Genomic DNA, 19,419 nt, shown 5'->3' with positions numbered 1-19,419 from the left:
CTGCTTCCTTCCTGCCGTCCCCAGCTCCGCATGGGGATCTCCCCAGCCTGCAGCCAGGTCCCATCGCTTTGTTTCCAGCGACGAAGGCACCGAGTGATCAAGGGTCAGGCAGCGTGCGTGCAGCTCCTCTGCTAAAGGGAAGTCGGATCCTGCGGGTGCGCTCACAAACCACACCCAAACGCCAGGGCTGCAGGCACCACCGGGTTTGGAAAAACAACGTCCTCGCTCCTCTCCTTATCTACAGTCCAATATTCACAGCTGCTTTACAGACGCTCACAGCCAATGTTTTTGAACTGGCAAAGGCAGGCGCTCACACGTGCAGAGTGAACGCTCAGTGTTTTGTCCCACTGAGCACCGTGCATCTTCAAGCACCGTCTGCACACACCTTCACTCAACCCCCCCAGCTCCCCTCCAAGCTGGGAAGCATTTCTCCCAGCCACAGAGCTCTCTGCCCATCCCGCACACAGCGGCTCCAGCAGTGGGACTGTGGGCTGTGGGGTTCACCTGCAGCGGGGCAGCTCCTGCAGCACTGCTGGGAGAGCACGGGGCAGGGAAGCTGCTCCCATGACCACACCTCGGCAGTGCATGCAGGGCTATCGGTAACCTGCTTACTTTACAGCTTGGCTCAGTTTCTCAGGGACTGCCTTGCAAGCATCTCTCCCATCACTGACACGCTGTGCCTTACGCTAAGTATTCCAGGCTCCAGTTGTCAGCATAGTTTATTTTCTCTTCCCTTTCTGAAGTCTTGTATTTGAAAACACACCCTGTCTCATCACAGCCAGACTTCCCTGGTGCAGTCAAACAGGAGCTGAGCAGTGTGCATCCCTTGGCAGCAGAGATGCTTTGGGAGCAACAAAGATGATGCACAGCCCCAGGATCCCAGGCACAGTAACTCATGCTGGAAGGAGCCATTGGGAAAGATCCATTGGGAAGCAGCAACTGGGAAGGACCCATTGAGAAGGAGCCACTGGGACAGAGCCACTAGAAAGGGGCCAGTAGGAAGGTGGCCTCATCTCCACCTCAGCCACTGTTTAAACCCAGCCCTCTGAGCATGCCAAGAAGGTACTGAACCAGGTTTGACCCTAACTTAACCAGTTCAGCACACAGAAAAGCTTACTAATGGAAGATAAACGCTCCCGGTCAAGGATTGGTACCGCAGCCATGAAGAGCATGGTGCCTGCTGCTCTGGGAATCACTCAGTGTGGGGGAACACGGCTGAGGGGCAGCGATCTGTGACCACCAATCTATGCACCAACCAAACATCCCGGGTGCTCTTTGTCAGGTACGTACATCTTCACTGACTGACATTGCTGCTGATTTGAATGAGCACTTTGCTACTTCCCAAAACACCGGCTGGAAGAGTTAATCTGCAACGTGAACAACAAATGGAAGAGGAAAGGAGAACAGAACCATCACCTCTGCACACACACACACACACACACAGCCGTTCCGAGATCCCTTCCTCCGGGAGCATCACCCACAGCGGCGCACCGAACGCACGGGCAGGGCGGGGGTCGCGGGCTGTCCGCGCTCCTGCTGTTCAGCGGGGAGGTGCTGAACGCGAGGCCGGGCACGGGAGGGAGAGAGCGGAGCGTCCGCGGGGCTCATCCCCTGCCCTGCCCCTGCCCCTGCCTTGCCCTGCCCGTGCCCGCCCGGTCCCTGCCCCGCACGGCCGCCGCACCGAGCTCTCCCGACGCCGAACACGCGTTCGCTTTGCATGCCGGGCGACGCTTCCGCCGCGGTGCCGGGGAGCGACCGGGTCCGGAGGACAGCGGCCGCCGGCAGCGGGACGCGGCGCCGCCACTTCGGCGCGGGACCCGGGGCCGTACGGAGCGGCTCCCCGCGTTCTCCCGACCCGGCCCGGCCCCGCTTTCCTCCGCCCGCGGCTCCCGGCCGCTCCCGGCGCAAATCCTCCGCCGGCCCCGCGCACGGCCCCGCCGCTGGCAGCCGGGCTTCGGCGTGCGGCGGGGATTGACACGTAAGTAGGGCTTTACCTCGAGGGAGGAAGCTATTTCCAGCACAATCCCCGCCCGGTGCCGGGGCCGGGGGAGCGGCGCGGCGATGGCGGCGGCGGCGCGGGGCCGGTGCCCGGGAATTAATGGGGCCGGAGCGCTCCCGCCGCCGCCTCCTCCCACTTTCTTGTGGGCTTTTGTGCTCTTCCGGGGAAGGGGGAGCCGCGCCGGGCGCGGGGAAGGACGCGCTAACCTTAACCCTTCCCGCAGCCCCGCCGAGCCGCAACTTCCCGGGGAAGCGGCCGCTCCCTCCCCCGGCCACCGGCCCCGGAGTTGGGGAACGGCCCCCGCCCCGCACCGCCCCGCACCGCCCCGCCGCCCCCCGCGCATCCCCCGCCCCGCCGCCCCCACCGGAGCCGCAGCCGGAGCCTACCTGGAGCGGGGCCCGGGCCCTGCCGGCCTGCGCCAGCCCGGCGGCGCGGCTCGGAGCGCGGGGCGGGGAGCGGCGAAGGGACGGAGGGACGGAGGGAGGGGGCCCGGGCTGGCGGCGCTCCGGAGAGGCTGACAACCAGCTGCTGCCCGGGGAGAGGGGCCGGCGCTGCGGAGCGCGTCACTCCCGGCTCCCGGGGGGGGCCGGGGAGGCGGAGGGGGGCGAGCGGGGCCCGGCCGCGGGCGGAGGGGGCGGAGGCGGCGGCGGGGGAAGGGGAGCGGGGCCGCGGGGGGCGGGCGCACCGGGCCGGGCGCGGCGGGGGGCGCGGGGAGCCGCGCCTGGAAGAGCACATTGTGGAGGGCCGGGGAGGGCCCTTCCTCCGGGAGGAAGAGACAATGTCCAGGGCCGGGCGCCTGCTGGAGAGCAGCGAGAATGCACGGCACGGCTCGGTACGGCTCGGCACCGCCGCGACTGCACCCCGCCCGGGCTCCCTCGGCAGGGCACGGCCCCGGGGCTGCACCGCGCCCGGCTCGGCTCGCCACGGCCGTGCCCCGCTCCCACGGCCCAGCTCGGTCCCGGAGCCCGAGCTGCGAGAGACGAGAGCGGGACCCCAGGATTGGGTCCGGGCTCGGAGTCGGCTCCTCACCTCCGCCCGGCTGCGGGCGCGGTGGGCACACGGTGCCCAGGCCACACATTGGCTGCATCCTTTTGTTTCAGATGCATCCACTCCTCGCTCCGGTGGGAGAGCAGAGGGAGAGCACCCGCTCCGTGAGCAACACAGCTCGGTGCAGGGCTCAGCCGTTGTTCTGCAGCCGCTCCTGGGGCTGCCCAGTGAGGCGCTCGGTGCTGGCAGTGCTCGCTGACCTCCTCCTGGACATCGCACCTCAGTGTCCCCCCCAGCCCTTAAGGGCTATGAGGGGAACTGTGCTGAAAGCAGCCCAAGAGTAGGGCCTTCACCAGTGCCAAGGATGGGAACTGCCACATCCCTGTTTATGGCTTGTTGGTGCCCATGTCCAATTGTGCATTAACCACAGCACTGCTGGGAGGAGGTCAGGGAGCACTGTGCTGAGCCCCGTGGGGTGGGAAGGTGAACAGGCACCGTGGGCACTGCACGGCTGACCCTTTCCCAGCCCGAGCTGAAGGAAGCAGTGGAACCCCGGGGTCCCTGCGGTGGGGAGGGCAGCGGCTGCACTCGCTTCCAGCTCAATGGCTGCCGCTCCTCCCTGAAGCTAAAATAAAATCCTGACCATTTAAGGTGAACAGGAGACTTGCCGTGGACCTCGGAAGGGTTTTAACCCCTTCCCATTGCTGGGCTTTGTTTTTTCCTCGCGCTCCCTTTGCTTCGAGCAAGACCACGCGGCAGAGCCAGCCCCCTGCACCGGGCACACAGCAGCAAGGGCACAAGCCTGATGCAGCCGCTGTGTTGCCTCACCATGTGGACACTTCTTTTATACTAAGTGCCTTTGTGTGGGCTAGGTTAATCCACTTTGGAAATGGATTAACCTAAATTTTGCATCGGCAAACTTAGCGTGGAACAGACGCATCCACTCGGGAAGCCAGGGGTGGAGGAGCGGGCAGGGCTGCAGGCAGGAACCCTTCCAGTGCAGGCTGCAGGACCTGACCCCAGTAGGGTCACCGCCGCACAAGCGGGGTCACGAGCCCGACAGAAATGCCATTGTTTGTGGCAGCGCCTGGGGCCGCCAGGCCGGCTGGGCACAGAAATGGGGCTCCTGTGGGAGGGAGAGCTCTGCAAAGAGGCAACTGGAGCGCCCTTCTGGTAGAGATCCACCAGGTTCAAACCATGGAGGGAGAAATAACTAAATAACTGGCTATTAGGTATAGGATCGGTAATGGTAATTTATCAGGTTGTCAGGAGTAGGGTCAGTGCCTTACGGGACTGTGTTTTAAAAAACCCAACATAATAAACCAGTACTACTGCTATTATATTATATATAAAACACATCAAATATATTATTTATAAGTCGCTTCCTTCCTTCTCGGCGCGTTCGTTACCTCTGAACCCTGCAAACCCTTCCCTGTGGGCACACACATCCCCGCCTGCCTGCCCACGCAGAACCAAGCCCTGCCCACAGGCAGCGCTCAGCCTCATCCTCCTGTGCTTCCCTGGCCACACGGGCAGCACCGGGGCTGCTCTCAGAGCCAGAGGTAAACTGCCTGTAGGAATGCTGCTGGGGAGGGTGGACGCAGAGATCTGCAGGGCACTGCGTGACGTGGGATCTAGCTCTCTCATGCTGAAGGAACCACTGAAACGGGGGTGACCTTGTGCACGTCACTTGATGTTCTTGTGCCTCTGGAAGTGGGTTAAACAACAAACGGCACCTCCTGCATCTGCTACTCCGTGGCCACCAAACCCTACTGGGTGATGAGCATTAAAAATGCAAAGCTTTGCCAAGTGATGCCTGTAAAGAAAGCAGGACAACGGGGGCAGGGCCACAGCCCCACGGCACGAAGGGAGGTGTGACTTCTGCCTGCGCTGTGTTTTATTTACATGGCATCCAGAGCAGAGTCAGGAAGAAGTAGGGAAAAGAGGCTTGGGAAGCTTTGTTACAGAGCAGATCTGCGTGGGCTGAGGGCTGTGTTCCCCTTTCTCTTGGTCACTCCTTTTGCAGAAGCAACAGCTGTTGGCATTTGGCATATGCACAAATAGAAGTGCTTTTATTTTTCCTTTCTTCAAGGGCAAAGGCCAAGAGATGGAAGGGAAACACAGCACACCTCAGGGTGCACCAGTCCCAGCAAAGCAGCAGGAAAGAGCTGCTTCTACAAGCAGAACGTGCCTTCCCCAGGAGCTCAGGGGAGGGCTAGTCAGTACCAGGGATCCATATCCCATCCACACGCAGGATCCATATCCCATCCCTCCCAGCTTCTACTGGAGCACCACCCCCCAGCACCTCTGCACTATGCCATAGGCTGACACAGACTCACAGCTTTTCTCCTAGCCGCCACACCAGAACTGAGCCATTTTAACCAACGCTACACCATAGCCAACACAAAGCCCATCTTTTGCCATTCTCAAGAGCCACATCGTGTTTCCAGCATCCATCTTTGTGTGTGCCAGCATTATGCTGGGACATGCACGCGCCCATTCCCAGCCCTGCAGTGTGGCACCCCAGCGAGGCAATGCCTGCCTGAGCAGGTACAACAGGAGCAGAAACAAAAGCAAGAACACAGCTCAAGGTTACAACGCTGAACCACACAGCTTCATTTTTTGCAGTAACGGAAATCATTAATAACAGTTCACGCTCTCAAAGTAGTTGCCATCCAAGCTCTTGAAGAGCTTTATTAGTGTGCGAGACCTCAGAAGTCTCTCTAAGGTATTAGCCCCTTCTTAAAGGGAGAGGGCAATTAGGAAACAACCATTTGTGTTCCTCGATCAAAGTCAGCACACAGCACGTCAATGAGTGAAGGGAAGGCAATGCAGACAGCCCATGGCCATGGCCTGCCCACAGCTACAGGAGGAACGGACCCATCAGGAGCCACAGCACGTTCCCCCAAGTGCCTCTCCACCAGTCTGCAGCCACCAGCAGGGATAAGGGACCCAAGCAGTGACACACAGTGCACAGTGCAGCCTGCAGCTCAGAGGACATTGTGGTGACTGGCATTGCTGAGATCTGGCAGTACCACCTCATTCAGTGCCTCCTTCCCATAGGAAATAATGATTTCCCTTAGCATCGTATGGAAGATGCCAGCAGTATTTATCCCAGCCAGCCCGTGCCTGGATCTCAAATCATTTTGCTTGCACTAAGCATTGCACTGAGCACATACACAGCTTACTAGCAATGTGGCTACAGGCACAGAGGGATCTACACAGCTGGAAATGAAACTTCTCCTGCTTTAACTAGCTGGGAACCTCACGGTTAATTCCAATCACAAAAATGAGCTGACCTTCACTGAAAGCAAGCCATTCAGAGAAGTCTGAAACCAAGCTAAATGGTTTGATCATCTGACCTCCTGCATCTCATGAGCCATTAAGGCCAAGGCTAAAAGTTTCACTAAACTGTCTTTGTCAGCTTAAGAGGGTGGAGGGAAGCTGCAAATGTGCAGAATGGAGCTGCAGGGCTGGACCCACTGCCACTGCCATGGCTGGACAGCCTGTCCTTTAGGGCAGGATTGAAACACATCAGCCAAAGCCTTCTCTGCCAGCAGAAGCTGCATATCCACTAGAGGGCTTTGCTGATGCAGAGCTACGAGTAAGCCTTTACTGCATCAATTAAATCTGTATTTCCAATAGTTATGTCTGGACTGAACTGGGTAATTTGCATTTAGTGAAACAATATCTTCCAGATACCTCCAGGACTGCCCTTTTGTTTTGGTTGTTTCTTCAAACCGTGCCCTCATGCTGCAGCCCCCTCCAGCCCTGCAGTGCACACAGTGAGCTAGGAGCCATGCACCAAGCTGCAGGACAAGGCCCCCTCTTTCCCTCCCTCCCTCCCAGGCACTCACAAGTCAGTGTGGCAAAGCCATGGCAACAAGAGAAAAGCTCCTGTTATTTCACATCCTGCCATTCACCGACTGGGTGACCTTCTGTTAGCAGCCACTGAAGCAACCTTTGGAAATTTTCCGTATCACTTAAACCTGGTTGCTGTGCCTGCCAAGGTAGCAGCCACACCTCCAGAGCAGCAGAGTGGGTTTGGAGCTCTGTGCATCTCAGCCTGCCATGTTTCACCTGGTACTGAGCACGGGGGCCTGGCAGGAATCACCTGAACAGGGGGGTGTGAAAAATAAACCCAGGGATGAGTCTGAAAACAACGATAGAAAAAGATGGTCTAGGAAATGACTGCAATAAAACTTGAATAAGCAATCATTGAAACATGCTAATATTTATCGTCTGAAAACGAGGTGGAAGGATCGTTATAGATGAATATTAAATACATTCCTTTTTTCTGCAAGATTGAGAAGGTCAGAAGTTCGGGGGATGCCTTAATACCTCTGCAGATCCCTGAAATATGGCTAATTCTGCACCATTTTGTAGGGGAACGGGCCCTCCTGGGCCCTCTCACATATGAGAACTGCTATAAAATTGGAAAGAAGGAAGACTCACAGCCCAGGAGCTCCTGCATGTTCTAGTGAAGCCAATTTAAACAGCATGGGGCACTCATGCCAGAATAGATGTACTGACTTGAAATATATTGATCTCCACTGATGTGAGAAAATAATCTGACTCCTGTTCTCTGAACACTTCCATACAGGATGGTGATTTGCTTTCTGGTTCTGTCAATTCTGCAGGAACCCGTCATAGCAAGAACAGCCCTGGGAAGAGCTCCTGATTTTGTGGTTCTTTTTGTTCCTCAATGCAGACAAAATGCTCTCAGGTTCTTCTGGCAGCATTTCCTGGTGGAGACACTGCTGCCCTGATACTGATATGCTTAACAGCAGTCATAAATTACAGTTACATGCACTATTTTTTTTCCCTTCTGAATAATGAAGTTAAAAGGCCACTTTGGCATAAATTCATTCATTGTTAGCCCCTGTGAAGCAAGCTCCTCCTGGTGCTGCTGCATACAAATAATTGCTTTTGGCAAAAGCCAAGTAGAACACAAGTCACTTGCTTCATTTATTTCTATTATTACCATCAAATGCTGGCGTAGTGCTGGGCAGTGAGGTGGCAGGGCGGCAAAATGAGACAGAGGGACGAGTGTCTTAGTGTAAAGTTGGATACAGCAAAGCCATGCTGTGTGTGTATTTGTGAGCATGGTGCTCCTTCCCAGGGGTGGCCATGAGCAGTGTCCCTCAGCACCAATGGTATCTGTGTCCCCTGGGTTTTCTCCCTGGGTTCCTACCATGGTATCCTCCTCAGACCGCTGCTATACTCAGGTATAATAAAGAGCTTCAATGCTACATGGGTTTGAGCAGTAGAGCTGTGATCTTTTGCCATTTTCTCTCAGGAATCTCACTGGAATTTAAGGGACACATCAAAAGGCGAATCTTACTTCTTCCAAATAGGTGTTTTTTTTTCCCCTCAGCTGCTGCAGCTCAAAAAGCTTAGAAAACTGCATTGCAACATACCACAGAGAGTGCAGCAAAAGAGGCAAGGAAAGAAAACTAAGTACAGTGATTTATGGTCCAGGCCTGTGTGTCACCTCAGCTGGTCCTCTTTTTGTTCCTGCAGGACATATGCTTTGATTGCAATCTTCAGGAGTGTTCTCATGAGCAGTGCACTGTATCTGTCCACCTAGTGGGAGATCCAGTGCACACTCCTACAGCAAAATTCAGGGTATACACTTCTCACATCTCTGAATCACCAATCTGAAGTTCTCCAAGCAAGCACCCCTATAGCTGCAACTTCCCAACTCCTAACTCTGTAGCCCTGTCTGCAACCTTCCATGATACTTTGTGTTATGGAAATAAGAGCAAACTGTAAGTCCTGTTTTCTGCCTGCATAAACTAGCGCAGGAAACTGGGCAAGATTCATGACATGCTTCTCCTGAATGGAGATTTGGGACCAAGAGGAATAGACCTATCAGTGGAAAAAGGTGTAAGTGGTAAATACACAAACCTCTCACGCTGTCTTTTATGTACACATCAAACTTAACTCAAAGAAACTACTTCAGATTCTGAAAAGCACAACCTTAGTGAGGAAAAGGTTGGTGCTTAATGGCATGCATAGCAGCAGGGTCTGCAATCACAGCACTGCTCTGCTTTGATTTGCACTGAGAACCAGCAACCAGAAGGAAGGTAAGCCCTCCATTCTGCCCGACCAAACGAGTCCCACAGCCTCATCCAGCAGCCCTGGGCTGGAGCTGTCCAGAGTTCTGCCTCCAGCTCACCCTGAGCAGCTCTGCTTGCTGCAGGCAGAAACTCCAACTGGCTCATTGTCCAGCACACGCAAAGGAAAATGCTCCAAGGTGCAGCAGTGCTTCCTGCCAGATGTCAGGTTTCAGGGAGTTTTCCCTGCTGAATGCTCTGTACCCACTCCTTTGCTCCTGACAGTGGATCCACAGCCGCAATTTCACACCCTGGCACCAGATTCTCTAACCAATGTCTCCTCAGGTTGCCCCCAGATAGAAAACATCCATCGGCACAACTTCACAGCTCGAGCTATCAGCAGTCTTCCCCTCCCCTGCACAATGCAAACTCTTTCATTCCTGCAAACTGGCAGCAGCGTACAAGATCAGATTGAGGTTTTGGTGTGCTGGAAAGCAGATCCAGCACTGGCTCCCAGTGCCGATTTGTGGGGAGTGAGTAGAACATGCTTTGCTTTTTATAGACCGTTTCCATGGTGCACAGAGGTTCCCATTGCTAATTCTGCAGCTGCAGAACTCCAGAAAATTACGTAGCCTGGGTTTAATCCTGTGGCATTCTGCCCCTTCTGCTCCAAATCCAAATGCCTGACACCCCCAGAAGCCAACTGAGCCCCCTCCCAGCACGACATGAGGGCAGATGGTGCTGAGCTGCACCGAGCTGCTGGCCAGAACCACCCCACCTGCTAACGCTCCCAGGAAAACACAAGAAGGTAAAGAGATCAATCCCTATTCACCATATGTGTTTTTAAGACTTCATAGTAGAACCACATGCCTAAAGAACAAGCAGACCTCTATAATCCACAACAGCAACAACCCTCCCACGTCCATGGACCAGCGCTGGTCATATGTGGTCAAAACCTGCCCCACCTGGACAAACACAACATTTCCAAAAGCATCCTCCCAACATCCTCCCAGAGGCACCAGCCACCCCCAGCCCCAGGGGCAAAAACTCGCCTCGTGCCTTGCACTGCCCCATGGCAGGAGGATAACTCACCTGCTCCTGTGAATTCATCACCCGCAGCTTCATTTGCTTCAGATAAGTAGAGGTGAGAGGCATGTTGTAATCGATGATCCCAGAAACCAGAGAGGAAGGTGGTTCGCTCTCTGAAGAACAGAGGAAAAACTTTATTCAGATACAGAGATGTGGGAGCACAAACCTGCAATGCACTGTCATCATTATCAAACATGTATTTAGAAGCACTTAAAACCCCCACCTGGAGCCAGTGCCCACTGAGCTGAGGTTCCAACACAAACAAGGCTGCACCCAGAGGATCATTATGGAACAGGTGTTGTTTTGCTCTCACTTGTGAAAGGACTACACACAATGTATCATTTGTCAGTCTAGCAAACTCAAACCTAACAGAGGAAGAAACTGAGCCTCGATGAAGGTCTCAGAAACACTTCCATGCAAATGGCATTGATGCAGAGTGTGATCAAGAATATACTTCCAATGTGCTTCAGCATTGCAAAGTCTCACCAGTTTTGCTGGGATTCCCTCAGGTAAGAGTTACCATTAGGGCACTCAACAGTGTCTCTGTCTGGTGACGAAGATTATTTTTAACACCCTCATTAAAATACAAACTTAATTTTAAAAACCTTTAATTTAAATTGTTCCTGTTGGTTTGTCTGCCTGAATCACACTGAGCTTCAGAGATCACTCTGGATTCAGACTGTTCCTGCAGATCCCTTTTCCATCCAGCTTAGACAAGCCCTAGTAAAGCAAACCCCACATGAGATTTCTGAGTTCACAAATGATTCTCAGCTCTGTGGTCATCGCTGTGAAGCTCCGCATGCAGGACTTGGAGACCTCTGCCATTATTTCTTCTGTCACAATATTTACATGTTTGTGTATGTTCAAGAGGAAAGTTGCCTTTTCCCACTAGAAAAGACACTGGCAAAAAGGAAAATCTCTGTGCATTTGTACATATATATATGCCAGCACCAGAGGACAAGCCCAGCTTCCCAGCAAACCCCAAAAGGTTGCATGGCTGCCCATCAGAACACAAGCTCCAGCAGCAGCAAAGGAGGATTTCCAGGAGCTGAAGGTGAACTGGTGGTGGGAGGTTTCCTTTCCCATCTCAAAACCTCAGTGCCTGCCTTGCATTTTCTGGGGTCACCAGTTTCACAGGCACCTTTGACACAGCTCCTTTTACAAACGGCCTTCACAAAATGTTTTACAGCACCTTAGAAAATCCATCAGCCAGCCGTAATGGGGCTGCTTCTCAGAAATGCTGAATATTGCAAAAGCCCAATGAAACTCAGCAGACCCGAAGACGCTTCACACCTCTGGAAATATCAGATCTATTGTGTCTGATTAAGAAATGACCTGACCCAAAAGCATATTGTCCGTAGCTGACTTAAACGTTACATAGTTTTTGCAAGAGCCTAGTTAAGATCCATGGAAATGCAGTTTGCTCTCCAGGTCCTGGGCACCTGCACCATGTTGGATAGCTGGATGGATACCCACGACTGCTCGGGTCACTGGTTTGCACACATGTGGCGCTGCACAGCTTTTAGGAATGTTGTAAACTTAGGAATCTTGTAAACTAATTCATAGCCTCTTTTCCATGGCTGTATATCATTGCTCTCCATCTCGCTTTGGCCTACAAATTAATTACAAGCATTCCTCTGTATAAATTAAGCAAGCAAAATAAACCATCTTTCTACAGTGCAAGGATGTCAGCGTGTGATGAAGAGATGCTAAAATCCCAGTACAAGGAAAGAGCTCCCAGGAACAAAATCTCCTTTGCTCAGTGCTTGTACAGTGAGCATGGCTCCAGGGAAACAGCTGAGCATCCTCGGATGGGAGCAGAAAGAAGGAGGACCTCAGTGCTCAGCCCTGCCTGAAACCATCCTGGTGTAAACCCTGAGCCATCCCATCAGCAAAATGTCCTGTGAATCTGAACTGAATCCTAACTCCAAGTCTGTATAATTCCACTGGAATTACTCCTAATTTAATAACAGTGTAAAAATGCCACAGCAAAGTCCAATGTTCAGAGCTTCCCAGGCGCAAGATAATTTTCTTCTATGAATTACGTGTGTGCCCTGCAGGGTTCAATGTCAGGTATGTTTAATTAGGGTTTTTTCTGATCACGTAGGAAGTGTGTTGAGATTTGCTTAATGGACAAGTAGAAATAGATAGGGACAACTCCATTTTTTTTCTTCTCACTAAGTTAAACGTTACATTGGTCTATGTGTATGTATGCATACACACCCAGGCAATTTTCCTATGACCCCACCATTCTGTAGGTGATTTGCTCAAGATGAATTGTGGAATACATAGTAGTGAAATCAGATACTCTTCCCCAGTAAAAGTAATCTTATCTAATCTACTCTATGTTGTTTCACAGCTACTTAGTCACTCTTTAGGTACCATTCTGAGCAGAAGGGCATTCCTGTCCTTCCATTCCTTTTACACCTGTTCTCTTCCTTTTAGGTTTATTTCCAAGAGAACTGGAGAATTTTGTGACTATTCTTTGCTCCTTGCTCAGGGTCAAGCAAAATGCTCTGCTTAGTGTAACAGCTGGGTTCACCCCAGAGAGACCAAAGGCCAAAATTTCCCTCAACCTAATTTGAAAGTGGGACCAGGCCCTTGGCAGGCAGGGTGGGCAGGTGCTGTGCAGATGGAGCTTGGGCTGATAAATATCAGAGCGTTATCTGGGACAGTTTCTAAAAAAATATAGCTTTGCACTTGATGAAGTAAACAAGTTCGTAATTCAGAAGAGAACCCATCCAAATGTCAGCTTGAACCATCTACTCTAGAAGAGAACTTGGTCCCACCTTATCCTCTGCTCACAGCTCCTAAGCCTTGGAGCTGCTGATTGGCTCAGTTTATAAAAGAACTGTAATGAGTTCACTACCACAGTCACCACGCTAATTGGTTGTATACACAGGCATAATATAACTTTGATTACCAAAACACTTTCTGTTATCCAAAATGGGATCACGATGTGCATATCTATTAATTACTGCAAATTTCTTCTTTATCAGAAACTTCAATTATTCAAACATATTCATTCTTTCATTACCAAATTAATAGTTTAAAGGAAAAACTTTAGGTCAGGTTTTACCAGAGATCTAACGAGCTGATTGCAGATATAGCTGCAGTGTTTTTGACACAGGCCTTGTGGGGTTGCACTGGGAAAAGGGAACCAGAGGTGGAACCGCTCAGAAGCAGAACTGGGTTGAGCAGCCCCATCCCACTGCCTCTACCAAAAACAGTGCCCAAACTGGACTTGAAACAATTCCCCAGGCTTTGCTGTAAAAGCAAATTGAAAATACACAGGTTAGGAAATCCATTTGACGGAGCAAATCTCATGAATGAAGCAGTCACTGACAGCTCTCAGTGGTGTCTGCTGTAAGGTGACTGCTGGCTCCGCTCGCACAATTTTCTTGCCTTTACCTTTGGGCTCCAGTCCGTTGGAGTTGAAATGCATTCTCTTCTGGCACTCTGTGCAGCTCATCAGGAACCTGGTCACAGCTTCTCTTGGGAGAAAAGCATAGGTCTCTGCAATCTGGGAAAACAAGGAAAGGGTTTTATGCATTGGCAGAGAGAGCCTGAGGGCTGGGACACAGCAAGAGCACTGTCCCCTTAGCCCAAATCCTGTAACACAGCTGTGCACAGCTCCTGAGCACCATAATGCAGCAGCACACCGCTCCTGAACCCCATCTGTGGACTTTTCATACAGCCCCTCCTGCCCAGAAACTCCTTCCTGCTCTGCCTGGGCTCTGAGAAGAGAGAAGCTATGGTTGTTGTATTGGTTGTTAATATACAGATGGTAGCAAATGTACAGAAGGAATAAGCAAAGGAAAACTCACCAGTGGTGGTGCCTTGGCTGAAGAAGCTGGGGCAGTTCTCACTGGTGAGCCATCTCCAAGAGATGCTGCTTCAGTGGGAGTCAGCCCTTAAATGAGGTCTCAGAGGGGATGGAGTCGAGCTCCACCCCTTCCGGGAGCACAGCTACATCACTCTCACCTGTGCTCCCATAGCTGACCCCACACTTGCCTCAGCTGATTAATCAGAGGTTCAGGCTGTGATTACCAATCTCCCATACAGTTGTGTAAGGACCGAATGAGAAAGTTAGGGTTCTCCAGCTCTGTTTGCATTGCTAATTACCATTGCACAGCTAACCTGAAGAATACATTAATCTTTTGGAAGGGCAGGTCACTTTTTCCCACAATGACAATCAATTACTGTTAATAATACTTTGCACTTTTGTGACATATTTTACCTAGGGAATCAAAAACACTTTTGCAAACAGTAATGAATAAAGTCCTAAACCTTTGCGGGAAATCTGTATATAACAGTTGAGGATGCATTTTTATCATTGGCTACCTGAACACCGCATCCAGACCTCAGCACCCACAGAAGGCTCCTGGAGGTCAGGAGCCCTCCTGTTCCAAGCAGAAGCAACTGTTCCATCAGAAGCAACTTCACAGCATATTTAAAGACCGAGACTAGATTATCTGGAGAAGGTGATTTTAATGTCACCATTTCTGTAAGGCCATAAGAGACCACCAAATCATGGTGCCAGACCTGTACAGCACAAGTCAGGGAACCTATCCCAGGTTCTCCTGCAGCCCAGCAGCCAGTGCTTTGCCCAAAACATCTTCCAGCATGACATCTGGTCTTAATTGAAAGACATTAAGAGGGTGGGGAGTCCACCTCTTACTTTAGGGCTGGCTCCTACAGTTAATCACCCATCCTATTCGGTCTGAAGGCCCTGTCCCAACACAGCGGTTCCCAAACCGGGGCCATGACCCCAACAGGGGTCACAGCACTTACAAGTGGGGTCATAAAGCAGACAGAAATCCAATTGTTTGGGCCCCTCCTCGGGTGGCGAGCCTAGCAGAAGCGGGGCTTCCAATGGGAAACAGCACAGCAGGGCAGCGCAGGGACGTCCCGGCCCCCTCCACTGACCTATAGGCACCATCCTCCCACCTTATTTCATAACAAAATTAAAAACGTATACATTCCAAGCATTTTTCTACCTGACGGGGTGACGTTTAAGCTTTCTTGAAAAAAAGAAGGGAAAAAAAACCTTGTGGAAGCAGTGCGGTGGGGCAGGGCAGGGGGCTTGGCTGAAGCAGCACAGCCCTGAGGCCCAGCAGAGAGAGGCGTCCACCTCCGCTGAGCGGCAGCAGAGCCCAGCCTTTGGCATGCACGTAAATGCCGCGCGGGTGGAAAGTTCAGGCAGGGACCTCGTCCCAGCAGCCAAATGGAGGATGCAGTGCTTGGTCCTCATGGGATTCTCCTGCCTAGATACAGCCCCATCCAGCTCTGCTGTGACTGCAGGGATGCCCAGCTCTGTCGCTAGCTCTGTGAGGTATTTATCAGTGCTCCAGCACTCAGAGCACCCGCAGAAATGCTGACATTGAAAGGCCTGAATATTGCTGCTGGCAAATGCGACGCGGTGGCTGCCCCTCCACCTTGAGCGGGGCTGTGCCTGCATCCCTGCCTGCTCTGCTCCAGCAGAGCCCCAGCTCCCGCTGCAAACGTTCAGCTAATTTTAGTGATACAGTTGTTATTTCTCAGCTGATTTGATGCTCTGCAGAGCAGACAGCTTCCCTGATGAGTTATCTCCCATCCAAACTCCCTTTCTGATTGCCTCCCTCCGGAGGTCAGGGACAAGGGCAAACTCTCCAGTGCCTCTCTAATCACAAATGGAGGGCAGCAGGGAGGCAGGAGGGGCCGGCAGGATGTGGCCATGCAGTGCACGGCCCCTGGGTGCCATGCTGTGCTGCGGGAGGAGCTCAGCTGGGAGGAAGGGAGAGAGGGGAGTGTGCTAAGCAGGATGCAGCCTGATCCCAGGGCATGGCTTTGTGCTTCTGAGAGATGAAGCAAAGAGATCAGGGAAGGGTCGGCGTGGTCTGCAGGGCACAAAGCGCTGTGCAGTGACAGCAGAGAGGACCCGCAGGGTGGGGGCTGCACAGCCAATGTCACATGCAGGACCAATGGAACACGACAGCCCCCAGCCCTGCACCGAGCCCTGCACAGCCCCAGGGTGAGCACAGAGCGAGGCAGCTCCCCAGGAGTCGGCACGTAGCAGGCATGAGCTGTGCCAGCCACATGTCTCCAAGCGACCCAGGTCTTAGGCTGCAGGATTTGTGACAGCAGCTTGGATTTGGACCATGAATTCAAGATCTTTTTTTACCAGGAGAGCCCAAATATTTGCATCGAAGGGCTGTGCAGAGTCAGGAGAAACAGCAAGCTCCCTGGAGAAGCACACTTCAAGCTGAATTATTCCTGACCTAACTAGAGTGGTTTCAGGATGGATAGATCTGGTTTTCAGCACCGGGGAGCACCTGAGCAGACCCAACTAGGGAGCTGCCTCCATTTTGCAGAGCAGGGAGCCAAAGGCAATGCTGTGGTGCAGCACAGGGCTGGGCTCCAGCCGAGTCCCAGAGCCCTTCCCTGGCTGCTGCTGCCCCAAGGCCCTGGGGACAGCGGATGGCACAGGGGAGGCAGATGGCACAAAGCAGCGAGGGGGGGGTCTGGGTAAACATCCCCTCACATCAGCAACACTGAGCATTTCTTTTTTTTTTTCCTTTTCCCCCAGACATATACAGTTGCCTTTGTATAATTCATTTGGTCTTTCCTCCTCCAGCAGCCGTGCTGCTGCTGCTGCTGCCCTGTTTCCTCCCATCTCCCTGGCGCAGCTGCTGTGCCTTTAAGCAGCCCCTTTCTCACGCCTCCTCATACAGGCGAGCTGCTTCCAGCCTCCCCTCTGAGCAGCAGTGGCCCCCCACGCCCGTCCCCCCGCAGAGGGAGTCTCACCGCTCGGTAGGTTTTCTTCTGCCCGGCATGTTTGGGTGCTTTGCCCGGCTCTGTCGAACTCTCCACATGCATGGAGTAAATGATGTCAAAGAAATCTTCCACCACAGCCACGCGTTTCAGAGAGATGCCCTCGGGCTCCGACAGTCCATCTGCCCCCTACAACAGTGCAGGCAAGTCGAGTTAGTGTCAGCAGTGGGTGACAGGGGTGACGAGATGGGCCCGGGGCTAACGCGATGGCGGGGGCAGAGCTGCAGCATGCTGGCCCTGAGCTGCCGCGGGCGCAGGGGAGGGGGGGGGGGGTGAGAGCTTCAGGAGGAGGATGCTGTGGTCAGGGCAGTGTCGGCTGCTGCTGCTCTGCTGCTCACGCTGCCAGGGAAATTGGGCCAGGAATAAAAAGGAGAGAAGGGTCCAGAGTGGAGTCACAACCAACCGAGAAATGTGATTTTCATAATTGTGCTAGGCTGGGAATAGGCAGGGGAAGCAATTTGGGCCTGCAGTGTGCTAAACCACCTCGGGAACCCCTGGAATGCGCATCCTACGTGTAGGGTACCCGTGCTGAAGGCAGTCCCCTTCAACACCACCCATAAGCAGGACAAGACCGCACCGCAATGCCAGGATGTGGCCCCTAAGGGAACGAGGCAGCATCGCCCTCCTTCCCCGCGCTGACCTTCCCGCAGCACCCTCCCTCCCTCGCCCACGCGGAGCAGCTGAGCGCTGGCAGCAGCAGCACAGCTCTTTGTGTCAGGATGTGCCGGGGAGCAGGAGGCTGCATGCAGCTCAGCGTGGCGACAGACTGGTGGGAGTGGGAAGAGCGGAGCAGCGCTGCTCCAAGCTGGCTGCAAGGAGCAGAACGAGCTCACATTGGCAGCAACATGGGGCGTGGGGCTGCCCGGGTGCTCCCGGCACAAAGCACAGCATCAGGGGAGGGTTCTGGAAGCTGCTCAGCCTGCGCCATGAAAAATGTCGGCATAGCATATATATATAGACATATATAATGCACACATTGGTACAAATATGCATATATACAACACACCCCTTTAAGGCTTGCTTTCTGAAAATACACTCACAGATGCAGCCCGGTTTGTACACAGCAGGCTGGTGAACAGCAACCTGCACTTACAGGGCTGAGCCCCTCTCCTACAAAGACAGGCTGAGGAAGCTGGGGGTGTTCAGACAGGAGAAGGCTCTGGGAAGACCTCACTGCGGCCTTCCAGTACTTGAAGAGCTTATAAACAGGAGGGAGACTGACCTTGCATGAGCAGATAGTGGTAGGACAAGAGGGGACGGCTTTAAACAAAAAGAGGGGAGATTTAGGTCACATGTGAAGAGGAAATTCTTTACTTGGAGGGCAGCGAAGCACTGGCACAGGCTGCTCAGAGAAGTGTGAGTGCCCATCCCTGGAGGTGCCCAAGGCAACCTGATCTGGTCGGGGGGGGGGGAAGGAAGGGCAGGCAGCCCACAGCAGAGGGTGAGGCGGAGGTGCTTTGGGGTCCCTTCCAACCCAATCCACTCTATGATTCTATGATCTAAACGACCTACAAACTACCTATTTCATGTGCATTCACATCTGTGAAAGCAGGCTGAGGTCTGCACGCAGAGGGAATATCCCACCTCCCAACCTTTAATTTTTTGTACCTTTTGGTGGTTGGGCTCTACGTACCCACACAGCCTACAATCAAATAAACGCCATTCTTAAGGCTCCAGTCACAGCCATCTAAAAAACCCCAATCCTTGACAGTGACGGCCTCTGCTGAGGTCTCCCACGAACTGGGAAGCAGCCCGTTGCTCAGCTTCTCACCCAGACAGCAGAGCAAAGCACCCACATTCAGCACGACCGCAGGGGGCTCGGGAAATGGGCACAGGGCTTCTCCTCCACAACCCAACCAACCGCCTTCCCCCGGGTGCCCCAACCAAGCCTTATATAAAGGTGGCTGCAACAAAGAGAATATTGAGAACGAACACAAGGGGCACGGCGCAGGGCTGACGTGGTGGGGGTCGGAGAACTTTGCCTGAGGGAGGGTTTCTGAGGAATAGATCTAATTTCTTCTGTCACTGTTCAGGGAGTTTCACTTTAATCCAGGGCATGGGTACTCCCTTGCCAAGGAAGAGAGGGCATTAGGAGCCTTCCTACTGACCAATAATCCTCAGAGCAGGGTTGAAATGAGGATAATTAGAGAAACGGGACAAAGGAAACTGCACCGGGAGGAGAAAAAAGCACAGGCAGACAAAACAAGCACAGCCCTCAAAACTAAGGCTGTAACCAACTGCACGCACAAACCACTGCTTCCAGGGCCACCCGACCGACAGACACCCTCATCCCTGCAGGGCTGGTGGTTGCTTGTTTCCTCCTGGGTTTTACAGCACCCACAGCTAAGGGCTTCACATCCCCTCGCCGTGCTCCCTGCGATGCTCTGGGAAGCAGGTGAGATGCAAGCATCAAATCCTCTGGATATCAGAAGCCTTATCACGTTGGTGATTCTAGGATTACCAAGGTTCATC

At 53.2% G+C, this 19,419-nt stretch overlaps 1 protein-coding gene across 5 annotated transcripts in view; it reads right to left on the bottom strand.

Annotated features, from left to right (window-relative positions):
• The window catches only part of NOL4L (nucleolar protein 4 like), a 49,773-nt gene that overhangs the window by 17,500 nt on the left and 12,854 nt on the right, over window positions 1–19,419 (bottom strand). For 3 of the 5 annotated variants that reach the window (XM_072350097.1, XM_072350099.1, XM_072350100.1), the window contains exons 2-4: window positions 16,921–17,076; window positions 13,546–13,657; window positions 10,138–10,247 (exon numbers count right to left, since the gene is read on the bottom strand). In XM_072350097.1, the coding sequence (XP_072206198.1) occupies window positions 10,138–10,247; window positions 13,546–13,657; window positions 16,921–17,076 (378 nt within the window). Of the gene's footprint in view, window positions 1–1,994; window positions 2,139–2,385; window positions 2,539–10,137; window positions 10,248–13,545; window positions 13,658–16,920; window positions 17,077–19,419 lie in introns of those variants that run through there. The other 2 variants (XM_072350101.1, XM_072350102.1) reach the window with 2 other exon arrangements.

This window comes from Excalfactoria chinensis, chromosome 15, assembly GCF_039878825.1.
Source record: "Excalfactoria chinensis isolate bCotChi1 chromosome 15, bCotChi1.hap2, whole genome shotgun sequence".
Taxonomy (NCBI): Eukaryota; Metazoa; Chordata; class Aves; order Galliformes; family Phasianidae; genus Excalfactoria; species Excalfactoria chinensis.
This window is presented reverse-complemented; position numbering and strand designations above follow the sequence as displayed.